Genomic DNA, 14,823 nt, shown 5'->3' on the forward strand with positions numbered 1-14,823 from the left:
ACAGGCTTGGTCAATGAGTTTAAGCTGCAGCCAAGCCAACTCTGTATTTTCTAGCAGTGTAAAGCTAATTAGAATGGTGAATGATGTTCCAGGGGATAGGAGATACAGGAGGAATGTGTATGAGCTTCTCATAGCAGTGCATCTCAGATTCTGTTTAATGTAAGGATGACGTGCACCAAGGGCAGGCACCTGAATTAGAGTCAAAATTGGAGCTTTCCAAAATTACTTTAATTTCACCTAATTCAGTTGATGTAACACGACATGATCCGAAGCATGATGTTTTTTCATCTCAACCATAGAGATTTCTTCATCTTGTGCCATATTACCATAGAGTAGATTATGGGGGTTTTTCCAAAAGGAAAGCATGTTACAAAGAACTAATTAAAAACAAATGGCTTCATCTTGCTTTTTTTTTTCTTGCTGCAGTATATTATCCAATATGCAAGATGTCCAACGGAACATGGGTTACTGCCCTCAGTTTGACGCCATCAACGAACTGCTGACTGGCCGGGAACATCTGGAGCTTTATGCTCTCCTCCGCGGAATTCCCGAAAAGGAAATCTGCAAGGTAAAGCAGTGTGCAACCGGCAACATCAGAATGCACATCATCTCTCTGAGTGGCATTTTGGTCAGAGTTTGTGTGATCAAATCTCACTGATTAGACGTTTTGGGGAAAATTTGGGACTACTCACATCTTTATGGGTTGTATGATGCTTTGTAGCAAATTATCTGTGTGCACTGACGTTTTTTCTGCCCTCCAGATAGCCGAGTGGGGGATCCGAAAATTGGGAATTATTCGATATGCTGACAAAAGGGCAGGTTGCTACAGCGGAGGGAACCGGCGCAAGCTCTCCACTGCCATGGCCTTGATTGGGGGTCCTCCTGTTTTATTTCTGGTGAGTACTTTCTACCATTCACTGATTTTTATTTCCTTATGAGAATTGAAGGAGGTCACTTCAGCCCATCAAGTTTGTGCTAGATGTGAGACCAATCCCATTTCCTCTTTAATTTTCCCTGTAACCCATTCACACCATGTTCTCATCAATACCTTCCCAAGTTCTAACACCTATCTACATATTAGGGGCAACTTAAAGTTGCCAATTAACGCGCAAATCTGCACCTCTCTGGGAAACTGGGGCCCCAGGGAAAATCCACAGGCGAGAATGTGCAAAACTCTGCACGGACCACACCAAAGGTGGGGATCGAATCCACATTGTTGGAGGTGTCTGGCCAGAGCTCTACTAGCTGTGGCACTGTGCCACCCTAGCCTTTTTGTCCGCCAAACTAAACCCAATGCATCAAAAACAGAAGTACACTATCTAAATATTACACTCATAATGAAGAGGTTTTGATAGAGATCATAAAAATAAATCAATTATAAGGGCAAGGAAATCACCCAATGAGCAATACCCATTTAATTGGCACAAGAGTTGAGGCAAAATAAGAAGACTGCAAATTTCTATAATCTGCAGTACATTCTCCAAAAGGGCGAAGAAAGGAAACAACTAGGAGATGAGTTAGATAGAGCTCTTAAGGATAGCGGAGTCAGGGGGTATGGGGAGAAGGCAGGAACGGGGTACTGAATGAGAATGATCAGCCATGATCACATTGAATGGCGGTGCTGGCTCAAAGGGTCAAATGGCCTCCTCCTGCACCTATTGTCTATTGTCTATTGTTTATTAAGGCGGCCATCAAATTTACCTTTTAAAATTTCAATCTACTCGTTTCTCTAAATTCTCCATCAGGGAAACATAATGCCAGTTGGGTGACCTTTTAACTATCTATAAATCTACTTCTTCTGAATATGTTGGGTTCACAATCAGTGACTGATATTTAATTGGAGCCTGCGTTGTTGTCAAAAACAGGATGAACCCACAACGGGGATGGACCCAAAGGCACGGAGATTCCTGTGGAACACGATTCTCCACATCATTAAAGGAGGGCGGTCGGTGGTTTTAACGTCACACAGGTGAGTGAGTGGCAAGCAGCAGGAAGACTACATCTATTTTCTCCTCTGAAATTGTTCCCAGCAATGTGCCTCGTGTACGTTCATAGCGGAGATCCTGGAGGTGCTGAGGACATGATGGTTCAGGGCAGGAGGGAATCCTGCATTTATGCTAAATATTGCACCTTGTAGAATATATACCAATCTGCATTTCACTATCACCTGTTTTTTGACGCTCACCTAGGAATTCACACTTACTAAGTAGCACTGAGGACACTCTATGGTAACCATTGACCACAGAACATAAGTATTTCCTCAGTTGCTGCGATGGTTTTGTTAGCTGTCTAATTAGGTTAAAAGCGGACAAGGTGTATGATGATTCTGTAGTTATTCACCTTGAGTGTGGCATTACATACCCAAGCATCACTGAATAATGAGCAATATCAGCAGAACCACTTCCCGAGTTATATATATTTCTAATATAATATATATATAACAATATATATATTCTTCATTGTGCCAGCTCATGCTGTACTTGCACCAGCCCTCAGAGCAGCTTGGTATCAGAATTATGTTGATGCAGGGCTATTAATGTTGAGCTAACTTTATTAACAACCACTGCCTGGTTATATTTGTACTTTTTCTGTACATTTTCAATGTACAGAAAGAGAATCGAAAAAAGGGGGAGCAGCAGGAGGAACTGAGCAGCTCAGGCAGCATCTGTGAAGGGAAAGGGACATTTCAGATCAAAACCCTTCATCTGGACGAAAGAGTGGAAGAAGTAACCAGTATAAACAGATCTGGGGAGGGGAGGGGAGGGGTGGGGCAAGAGCTGGTGAGTTAGAGGTGGATGCAGCTGAGGATGGGTTGATTGGAAGGTAACAGTCAATTAGCGAAGGGAAGGGTGGAGTTTAGAAATAGAGGCTGGTAGGTGATAAGTGGAGAACAAAAGGCTGCAGATTCTGTCGGAAAGGAGGGTGAAGAATGGAACTGGATGGAGGGGAGGGGTGAGCAGCAAGGGAGAACTAGATCCAGTGGGAGGAGTGTGTGGAAGAGGGGAGAAAGAAACAGGTTGATAGAGGGCTGGGGTTTGAGGTAGGAAGAAGGGTGTGTGAGAGAAAACCCGGGTGCGTAGGAGGAGAGAGAAAGGGACAGAGGGGATATGAATAATCTGAAATTGGAGAACTCATCGTTCATGCTGTTGTGTTGTCAACCACCTAGGTGGAATATGAGGTGATGTTCTCTAGTTTGCAATCGGCCTCACGCTGACAGTGAAGGAGGCTGAGGACTGACAGCTCAGTATGGGAATGGAAAGGGAAATTGAAATATGCTGAGTTTTTCTAGATGCTCTTCTTTTTTGTTGCATCAGATTCCAGCAGATTCCAGCATTTGCAGCCTCCTGTGCTTTCAGGGAAAGAGAATGTTTTCCCTGCACAATAGGGAGAGGAATACTATTAACATATACTTTTACGATGTTGTTTTGTGTGAGTGTATGTACATACACTTGTGTAACAGAATATATGAATGCATAAATCAATATACACCAAGTTATACATTAGCTTTATAACATACTAGACCAAGTGGACCTGTTGGGCCCAAGCCTCTCCTCCATTGGTACAGCATCCTCTCCTACCCCTCCCCTCCCCATCCCACTTCCCCTTCCCCCTCAACCCCCCTTATCCACCCTCCTCCCCCTCCCTCCTCCCTCCCCCCCCCCCCCCCCCCACCTCCCTCCTCCCTCCCCCCTCCCTCCCTAGGAGATAGATTTAAACTTTAAAATGTGAATAACTTAAAAAAATATAACACCGATTTCAATAAAACTACTTGCTTTACCATTAAAGCGACAATGGTGAGTAAGATGGGCCTAAAATTGTCACGCTATCGTGTACCGTTTTGGCTGTAGTTCGGTCACAAATAAACAAACAAACAAGAGTTTTAGTATATAGATGTACATAATAGCATTTGTACAGTATATGTATAATATGCATGACTGTGTTTAATGTAAATACAAACATATAAACTTTTGTTCATTGCGTGTCTGTGAATGTCATTCAGTTTTAAAACTTGAGACTCTTCTGTGGTACTCAGGGTAGAACTTGCAAAAGGTTATTGATTAGGCATCCCCAAATCACTGACACGATTGACGTGTTGTTCATCAATATGCAGCAGCTCAGCACTTGCCCTAAATCATTCTGAATTCAAATTGAGTGATTATGACAAAGTGTCGAGCAGTGTCTCCACTGAAGTTACAAACCTAATGGCCTTCACGATTTGTCTCCATGCAGCATGGAGGAGTGTGAGGCACTGTGCACGCGGATGGCAATAATGGTCAATGGCAAATTCCGATGTCTGGGCAGCGTACAGCACCTCAAGAACAGGTAAGCCCCTCCATCAACACTGAAGCTGATGTGTCTCAGAAAGAGGATTATAGTCTACTGTTTATGTTTGTTCAAAGCATATTCATCATTGGGGAAAATATCAAATTGATAGAAAGTGTTAAAAATAGGCTTAAAAATATTTAAAAGTATTAAAAATAACCTAATGAAAATAGCAGGTTGGGAGAGCATTGAGTTACAATCTCAGATTGGTAACCTTTTTTCAGAACGCTACTGTGAGAATATAGTAACCCAGCAATATCCAAACATTGAAATGAGGAGCATTGGACTATCAAAGAAAACCAAACAATATTTCATCTGAAAAATTATAGGCTTATCCAGTCAAACCATTGAAAATAATTAAAATTATTTCACAGGGTCAAATTTTGATTCCTCTCTGTATCAATACGTGCTTTTCATTGTGAACTCGATTCCCTTTTCAGAAGATTTATTCACAAAATGCTGGAGTAACTCAGCAGGTCAGGCAGCATCTCGGGAGAGAAGGAATGGGTGACGTTTCAGGTCGAGACACTTCTTCAGACTCGACCCGAAACCCTTCTTCAGTCTCGACCCGAAACGTCACCCATTCCTTCTCTCCCGAGATGCTGCCTGACCTGCTGAGTTACTCCAGCATTTTGTGAATAAATCGATTTGTACCAGCATCTGCAGTTATTTTCTTATACTCCCTTTTCAGAAATTTAGCCTGATTCATTGGAAAGCTTTTCAATATGATTTTGCCTTACATTGTTAGAATAAATTTTGGAAATAGAGAAAATGATGCCTTTGCTGAATTTTTGCATTGGCAGAATGAAAAATATTGGTAAAGGAAGAGTCGTTTCATTTTTCAGTTTCTCACTGGTACTGCTAAGAATAAGGGCGTCTCTCTTAAAGGTTTTTATAATAGGCCCTTCATCGCACTTTGAGATTGAGTGAATGAATGAATAAGTTTATTGGCCAAGTATGTACACATACAGGGAACGTGCCTTGGTGCTCCGCTTACAAATGACAACACAAACATACAGTTAACAATTAAGAATAAAGCATAAACACATCAAAACAATAAGGATACAACATTACGGTCTAAACATGTGGGTGAAAATAAACCAGAGCAAAAAAGAAACTACAGACTTTGGTTATTGAGTAGAACTACCACTCGTGGAATAAAGCTATTTTTATTTCGGGCTGTGGCTGCTTTGACAGTCCGGAGTCGCCTTCCAGAGGGAAGTGCTTCAAAGAGTTTGTTTGCATCCTGTGCTACAATCCTGAAGAAACTTACCAGCTTGGAGGACCGATAGGCTGAGGTTTCTATGCAGCAGGGATGTATCAATCTGCATGTTATTGTCTAAGTTGTATGTTTCCCAACTTGGATACGTATCATTATTCATTCATCATCTAAATCCGGGAATCCCTCCCTAACAGTATTGCAGAAACACCATCACCACATGAATTTCAGTACATAGAATATTGAACAGTACAGAACAGAAACAGGCCCTTTGGCACATTATATCTGTGCCAAACATGATGCAAATTAAACTAATCTAATCCCTTCTGCTTGCGCGTGCTCCTTATCCCAGTATTACCCGCATATTCATGTGCCTATCTGAAAGCCTTGCCAACACCACTATTGTATCTTCTTCCACCTCAACCCCTGGCAGCATGTTCCAGACACATACTATTCTCTTTGTAAAAAAACTTGCCTGCATATCTCCTTTAAACCTTTCCTCTGTAGCATTAAAGCTATGCCCTCTAGTCTTTGACCCTGGGAAGGAAGCGTTGACTATATCTCTATCTCTCTATGCCTCTCATAATTGTATAAACTTCCTTCACATCTCCCCTCATCATGCGATGCTCCAGAAAAAAACAATCTAAGTTCGTCTTCCTTTTAGCTCACACTCTCTAATCTAGACAGCATCGTGATAAGCCTCTTCTGCACCCACCCAAAGCCTTCACATCATTCCTGTGAAGGAACAAAAAGAACCGAGCACAATACCCCATATATAGCCTAACCAAAGTTTTATAAAGCTGTACCATGACTTCCTGACTCATGCTCAATGTACGTGCCGATGAAGGCGAGCATAGTCGAGAGCCCAGCAGCGTTTGCACTTTCTGCGCCGGATGAGAAGAGCACACCTCCCCCATCCCATCCTCACCACTTTCTACAGGGGCAACATAGAGAGCATACTGACCAACTGCATCTCTGTCTGGTCTGGGGGCTGCAAAGCCTCAGACTGGAAGTCCGTGCAGAGAGTGGTGAGGACGGCTGAGAAAATCATCGGGACTTCACTTTCTTCCATCCAGAACATTGAACACAAACGCTGCTTGTCCAAGGCCAAAAATATCATTAAAGGCCCCACCCATCTCCATTTTTAATTTTTTTTTTTTTTTTTTTAAATCAAAAATATTTATTCAAATATTAAAATGATATATACAATACAATAAAACCAAAACAGAACCCACCACCAGAACACTATACAAACAAATATGCCAATTGAAACTATTATACAATTATATTACAATCCCCATCCAGGATACATCCAATCCCCCGCCGTGCTCAGCGGTCCCGGAAATCCTCCAGGGTGCCCGTGGACAGCGCGTAGTCCCTCTCCAACACCACCCGGGCGCGGATGTAACCCCGGAAAAGGGGTAGGCAGCTGGCTCGGGCAGAGCCCTCTTCCGCCTGGCGCCATGAGTCGCGGATGGCCAGCTTGGCCAGGTCCAGGAGCAACCCAACCAGGACATCTTCGGCCCTACCCTCTCCCCTACGCACAGGGTGTCCAAAGATGAGGATGGTGGGTGAAAAGTGCAGTCAAAAAGCAAGGAGCAGCCCCTTTAGATATTGGAACAGGGGCTGCAACCTCACACACTGCATGTACATGTGGTACACAGACTCTTCCAACCTGCAATAGTGGCAGGCGGCTGGCGAGTCTGTGAACCGCGCGAGGAACAGGTTGCAGGGGACTCCTCGGTGCAATACCCTCCACCCCTCCCATCTCCATCATGGACTGTTCACCCTGCTGCCCTCTGGTCAAAGGTACTGCAGCGTACGGAGCAGAACAGCCAGGTTCTGCAATAGCTTCTTCCCCCGAGCCATCAGACTCTTGAATTCACAATGATTTGCCGCCATTATTTTATGTGCGAGTTACTTATTTATTTATTTTTCTTTAATCAATTTTTATTATTTGGTGTTACATTGAAGCCCGTTGCAATGGAATTTCGTTCAAATATGCACTCGTCTGTATAGTTTTGAATGACAATAAAGTTATATTCATTCATTCATTCATTCATACTTATGATGCTACTTTTAGGTGAAAATCATGACGTTACTTTTAAGGAACAATATACATGGACCCCAAGATCAGTCCACACTTCAATGCTCTTTAGAGTCCTACCATTAACTGTATACTTTCCTCATACATTCATCCTCCTAAAGTACAACATCTTAGATACCTGGATTAAAATCCACTGGCCATTTCTCATCCCATATATGTACCTGATCTATATCCTGCTACATCCTTTGACAGACTCCTTCACTGTCTGCAACTACAACAATTTTTGTGTATTCTGCAAACGTATTACCTAACCTATTTACATTTATATCCAAATTGTTTGTATATTTGTACATATAACAGAGATCCCAGCACTAATCGATTTATTCACAAAATGCTGGAGTAACTCAGCAGGTCAGGCAGCTAGCACTAATCACTGCAGAACTCCACTTGTCACAGACCAACAGCCAGAATAACAACCGTCCACCACTACCCTCTATATTCTGTGGGTAAGCCTGTTCTGAATCCAAACTAGTAAGTCATTGCGGATCCCATGTACCTTAATCTTCCAGATCAGCCTACCATGAGGGACATTGTCAAAAAGGAGATTCACCATCAACTCATCAGTAGCACTTGGTAATGATATAAATGCTGGCCATACCCAACTGATTTACACAAAATCATTAAAACTGACAACTGAAGGAAATGCTCACATATAAATGTTTGCTGGATTTAAATCATAGCTCCCAAGGTTACAATCCAAGGTACTGCACAACCTGATATATTAGAGTAGGTGGCCATCTGTAAATATACGTGCTAAGGAGAATACACATAACCAATAGTTCCTCGTGTAAGTTGTGACATACTGGTCTTCAAATTGTACTTTACCAGTAACTTATTCACTAAAACCATTCGCATTGTCTTCTTTCCAGGTTTGGTGATGGATACACGATAATTGTGCGGATACGTGGTCCGAACCCAGACCTGGGCCCCATGGAGCAGTTCTTTAAGCGGGCTTTCCCTGGTAGCATTCTCAAGGAGAGGCACCGCAGCATGCTCCAGTACCAGTTGCCTTCGTGTCAGTCATCCTTATCAAGGATCTTTAGTATTCTCTCCAACAACAAGGAGAAGCTTCACATTGAGGACTACTCCGTCTCACAAACCACGTTAGACCAAGTAAGTGCTTGCTTTTTTTTTGTTAACTGATGCTTAAATGCCATGGGCGTACATTATCACTGATTTAGAATGGTTTGTGAAGCAGGAACATCACAAATGTAATATCTCTTCATGTGGCGGATACATGAAGAGATGTATCTCTTCACAGCACTGGGGACTCGGTTTTGATCCTGCCCTCGGGTGCTGTCTGTGTGGAGTTTGCATGTTCCCCCTAGGACCATATGGGTTTCCGTGCTCCAGTTTTCTTCCACAATCTAATGACATGCAGGTGTGCAGGTTAATTGGCACATTGCCAATTGGCATAGTGTGCAGATAGTTAATGTGAAATTGGGATAACATAGTTCTAAACTAAACTAAACTAGTGTGAATGGGTGATCGATTGACGATGGGCTGAAGGGCCTGTTTCCATGCTGTATCTCTGAACTAAACTAAACCAAATTTTGTGCTTCCTTTTTGATGTAACACCCTGCAGACAAGATCACTTTTTCTTTCCTCCCCACTTTAAGATTCTTGCATTCCCAGCTTCCACATTGCCAATTTCTATTCCCCACTTTTGGTGAGTTAATCTTGGGCCCTAAGTTGTGGAATCCTTTTCTAAACTGGTGTCCTTGACAATTCTCAAACTTGTACCCTAAAACCAAGGTATTTGACCAACCAGCACCGCCATTCAATGTGATCATGGCTGATCATTCTCAATCAGTACCCCGTTCCTGCCTTCTCCCCATACCCCCTGACTCCGCTATCCTTAAGAGCTCTATCTAGCTCTCGCTTGAATGCATTCGGAGAATTGGCCTCCACTGCCTTCTGAGGCAGAGAATTCCACAGATTCACAACTCTCTGACTGAAAAAGATTTTCCTCATCTCCGTTCTAAATCGCCTACCCCTTATTCTTAAACTGTGGCCCCTGGTTCTTGTCTCCCCCAACATTGGAAACATGTTTCCTGCCTATAACGTGTCCAACCCCTTAATAATCTTTTAGGTTTCGATAAGATCCCCTCTCATCCTTCTAAATTCCAGTGTATACAAGCCTAGTCGCTTCAGTCTTTCGACATATGACAGTCCCGCCATTCTGGGAATTAACCTAGTAAACCTACGCTGCACGCCCTCAATAGCAAGAATATCCTTCCTCAAATTTGGAGACCAAAATTGCACACAGTACTCCAGGTGCGGTCTCACTAGGGCCCTGTACAACTGCAGAAGGACCTCTTTGCTCCTATACTCAACTCCTCTTGTTATGAAGGCCAACATTCCATTGGCTTTCTTCACTGCCTGCTGTACCTGCATGCTTCCTTTCAGTGACTGATGCACTAGGACACCAAGATCTCATTGTACGTCCCCTTTTCCTAACTTGACACCATTCAGATAATAATCTGCCTTCCTATTCTTACCACGAAAGTGGATAACCTCACGCTTATCCACATTAAACTGCATCTGCCATGCATCTGCCCACTCACACAACCTGTCCAAGTCACCCTGCAACCTCATAGCATCTTCCTCACAGTTCACACTGCCACCCAGCTTTGTATCATCTGCAAATTTGCTAATGGTACTTTTAATCCCTTCATCCAAGTCATTGATGTATATTGTAAATAGCTGCGGTCCCAACACCGAGCCTTGCGGTACCCCACTAGTCACTGCCTGACATTCTGAAAGGGACCCATTTATCCCCACTCTTTGCTTTCTGTCTGTCAACCAATTTTCTATCCATGTCAGTACCCTACCTCCAATACCATGTGCTCTAATTTTGCCCACCAATCTCCTATGTGGGACCTTGTCGATGGCTTTCTGAAAGTCGAGATACACCACATCCACCGGCTCTCCCCTGTCAATTTTCCTAGTTACATCCTCAAAAAATTCCAGTAGATTATTCAAGCATGATTTCCCCTTCGTGAATCCATGCTGACTCGGAACGATCCTGTTACTGCTATCCAAATGCTCCGCAATTTTGTCTTTTATAATTGACTCCAGCATCTTCCCCACCACTGATGTCAGACTAACTGGTCTATAATTTCCTATTTTCTCTCTCCCTCCTTTCTTAAAAAGTGGGATAACATTAGCTACCCTCCAATCCACAGGAACTGACCCTGAATCTATAGAACATTGGAAAATGATCACCAATGCGTCCACAATTTCTAGAGCCACCTCCTTAAGTACCCTGGGATGCAGACCATCAGGCCCTGGGGATTTATCAGCCTTCAGTCCCATCAGTCTACCCAAAACTTTTTCCTGCCTAATGTGGATTTCCTCCAGTTCCTCCGTCACCCTAGGATCTCTGGCCACTAGAACATCTGGGAGATTGTTTGTATCCTCCTTAGTGAAGACAGATCGAAAGTACCAGTTCAACTCGCCTGTATGGAGTTTGCATGTTCTCCATGTAAATGCGTAGGGTTTCCTTCACATGCTGTGATTTCCTTCCATATCCCAAAGAAATGCAGGTTTGTAGATTAACTGCCCTCTGTAAATTGCCCTTAATGTATAGGATGAGAAAGTGGGATAAAATAGAACTAGTGTGAGTGAGTGATAGATTGTTGGCATAGATGTGGTGGGCTATAGGGCCTGTTTCCATGCTATATATCTAAACTAAACTAAACTACATTAAACTAATGTGTAGGAAGGATGAAGGGTATCCAAAACATCACCCATTCCTTCTCTCCAGAGATGGTGCCTGACCACTTAGATACTCCAGCTTTTTGTGTCAATCTACGTTAAACTAATCTCATTTATTTTTTTCACCACATTTTCATCCACTCTCCCCAGATTCTGCAACTCACCTGTACACTGTGGCCAATTTAGAAAGGTCAATTAACCTCAATAGTCAATAGTCGTTTATTTGTCACATACACATAAATGTGTAGTGAAATGAAAAATTACCCGCAGTTCAACAATAAGACCAATAAGAATAATCAATAAAAATGCAATAACACATACAATCATAAACTAACACCAAACAAAAAGAAACATCCATCACAGTGAGTCTCCTCCAGTCACCTCCTCACTGTGATGGAAGGCTAGAATGTCTTTTTCTCTTCCCCTGCCGTCTTCTCCCACGGTCAGGCTGTTGGAGTTGCCACGTCGGGGCCCCCACCGGGCAGAGAAAATCCCGCGGCCTATTTCAGGCCGCGCCGGACGGTGAATCATCATGACCATCTGACCTACTGACCATCATGCCTTTTGGAGCACCTGGTGGGAACCCACACCGTCACAATCTACACCTGTTAATATTTCTGTTTCTTGGACCTGACTATGAACAAATTGGTTGCAAAGTTCCTGCTTTAAAGCTAGGGATAAACTTCACCAATATTATATTGGCCCTAAAGCATTTGCTTGAAGTTGTGATAAGTTGTGATAAGTTCTATGCAAGTACAGATATTCTCCTTAAAAAGTAAGTTCAGTTCTTTGGCCCCTTGTTCTGTGTGATTCATTGTGTGTTTGTTTTCAGGTATTTGTAAACTTTGCCAAGGACCAAAGTGATGAGGACCTGTTAAAGGACATGTCCATTCACAGAAATGAAACTGTCCTGAATGTTGCACTCCTCAACACATTTTTACACGACGACAAAGTGAAGGAAAGCTGTGTGTGAACTGATGAAATGAATGTCAGATCTGAACAGAATTCAGACTCTGAACTTTCCTTTCGGAAAAAAGGAGAAAGAATAAAACTGGACTCTCTACTGATGCCATTCAATGCAATCCAATGCAACAATTCCACTATTTTGTGACAGGGCAGTGCCTCTGTTTGTGGTTGATTTGTACTGAGGTTAAATTTAAAACTTGAATATAGTTTGTATTACAAACTATAACTTGTATGACCTTGTGAAACTCTAGTATTATATTCAATTTCAGTTTAGCAAAACAGTGTGACAATCTTGGAGTTACTGATGACCATGGCCAGTAACTGAGTTAGTTAATCAATAACTCACCCACACATATGTGCACTCAGACATCACCAAATGGATGACAAAATATTTACCAAATTCTGAAGCTTTCAGAATACATAACCAAAGCTGGCCTCAATTTCAATAATCCCTCTATGAGTCAACTTTATAGATATTAACACAAATCTTTAAAAAGTATTTATTTACCAACTACAGGTATAACTAGTTAAAACAGAAGTGTTTACATTGTATTCTTTCAAGAATGAATTTGTACACTTCCATGAGTACTAGAGTTTGCTAATGGTCATCTTTAAATATACTTTGTTCGTTTCATTCCAAGCACTTTATACAGAATGTTCTGGAACATATTGTTTTGATTTTGTTTGCACTGTAAAACCAAATCAGTCTTTATAAATGCAAACAAAGGAAAAGAAATATCTCTGCTTGGAGATGACAAAGCCTTGATGTTTATAACTTAAGTCATTTTTTCATATCAAAATGTTACAGCACCAAAAAAAAACTTATTTGTGAGGGAATATTAATGTCTAAATGTTTTTGTATGTTTTTTTTCTCTGCATTAAGTAAGAAATTAAAATTGTATTAACATTGACATCATTTAGTTATCCGTGAGAAATAGAGGCAGGAGTGGACTATGTGTTCCCTTGTGCCTGCTCCACTATCTGGTAAATTCATGGCTAATCTCTCAGCGCCAATTCCCATATTGGCCCCAAGCAATCTACTATCAGGCTTTTTATGTTCATGCTCAATCCCTTCCATTGATTTCATCTAGTTTGGGGACTAGGTGTGTGTTGGCGTGGCAGGGGTGTTCAGGATCTGGGTTGGGAGAGAATTGAGCTATAAGAAACATAGATAAGTCTTCCGAAACCAGATGGGCAAGAGAAGGGTCCGTGTCAGACAATGTTACGGAGGAAGGGTTGGTAGTTTTATGTTCCAAAGGCTTTATACACAGACTGATGTTTCAAAGGTCAGCACAATTAGTGCTACCTTCATTCTCATTATTAGCTCATACTTAACTAAGTTTGGTCCCATAAGTGAAAGCTTAAAAATTGGAGATGGAGCTTTTATGAGAAAGGTTTTATCATGCTTTAGAAAGCACAAGTTGGTTTTATTGTACTATAGAGAACAGATTGTGCATCTCACCCACATTTACCCTTTGATGGCTTCTGCTTTTTACTCAACAGCATCTAGTCATAATGACCAGTGGTGCTGGGTGAATCTGCAAGCTTTCTCAGCTATTGACCTTGAGAGTCAGCCTTAATCCGACCTCAATACTTGACCACAGACTTGACCGCAGAGTCTGGGCGAACATACTCAGGTGGTAGCGAGGAGGTCTTCCATTACCGGTGATGTTATTTACTGGATAAGCTGTTTAAGCAAAGCCCTATCCACCCTCTGACTTATTTCCTTTTCTCTGTCTGGAGTAAGGATTCATCCTCAAGTGTCCTTACCAATATATATCTCTTCACGCGATGTCGCGAGAAGAGATTATTTGAGCATTATCCTTCTGGGATATTGCCCTGCATAAAATTACTGAATTTAACCACATTGTTTACCGTTCAAACAAACTACATTTTCTTTGGAGTATTTTTAAACTGAAAAATGACATATAAATGCATCTTTTTTTTACAAAATCTGAATCGAAGCCTGTGTGTGTGTATGTGTGAGTCCCTGTTATGGGCACCTAGCCAACTCATTGTACAATGAATTTCTAGACAAGGCTTATATAAGTGTAGACACTTTAATATGTTAAAATATTTTAAAATTCAGCTTTGATAAGGCAACATTGAACTGAAATGTTAATTTTGTTGCTTTCTCTACAAATACTTCAGCATTTTCTATTTTATTTAATATTCTTGCCTGAAATTGCAAATTTCATGGCCTCGGCATAATTAAACCTTTTAAAATTTGTATCTTGAGTTTTGAATTTGCTCTTGGCTTCACTGTTTACTTTCTCTACAACTTTTCCAGAGGGAGATAAAAAAAACTGCAAATGCTGGAAATCTGAAGTAAAATAAGAAAATGCTAGAATCACTCAGCAGGCCAGGCAGCATCGGTGAAATGAGAAGCAGAGTTGCGGATGAAACACACTTTGTCAGAACTGGGAAAGAGAGAAATCAAGTTGGTTTTAAGTTGCCAAGGGGATGGAAGAGGGATAGATGGGAAATT

General features: G+C 41.8%; 1 protein-coding gene across 1 annotated transcript in view; it reads left to right on the top strand.

Annotated features, from left to right (window-relative positions):
• Positions 1 to 14,565, top strand: part of LOC144592233 (phospholipid-transporting ATPase ABCA1-like) — a 136,296-nt gene extending 121,731 nt beyond the window's left edge. Inside the window, 6 exon segments of the mRNA XM_078396766.1 lie at positions 427 to 568; positions 762 to 896; positions 1,866 to 1,969; positions 4,231 to 4,323; positions 8,519 to 8,762; positions 12,202 to 14,565. Coding sequence (XP_078252892.1) covers positions 427 to 568; positions 762 to 896; positions 1,866 to 1,969; positions 4,231 to 4,323; positions 8,519 to 8,762; positions 12,202 to 12,342 — 859 coding nt within the window. The 3' untranslated portion in view covers positions 12,343 to 14,565.
• Positions 14,566 to 14,823: the final 258 nt, after the last annotated feature.

This window comes from Rhinoraja longicauda, chromosome 3 (assembly GCF_053455715.1).
Source record: "Rhinoraja longicauda isolate Sanriku21f chromosome 3, sRhiLon1.1, whole genome shotgun sequence".
In the NCBI taxonomy this organism is placed as follows: domain Eukaryota; kingdom Metazoa; phylum Chordata; class Chondrichthyes; order Rajiformes; family Arhynchobatidae; genus Rhinoraja; species Rhinoraja longicauda.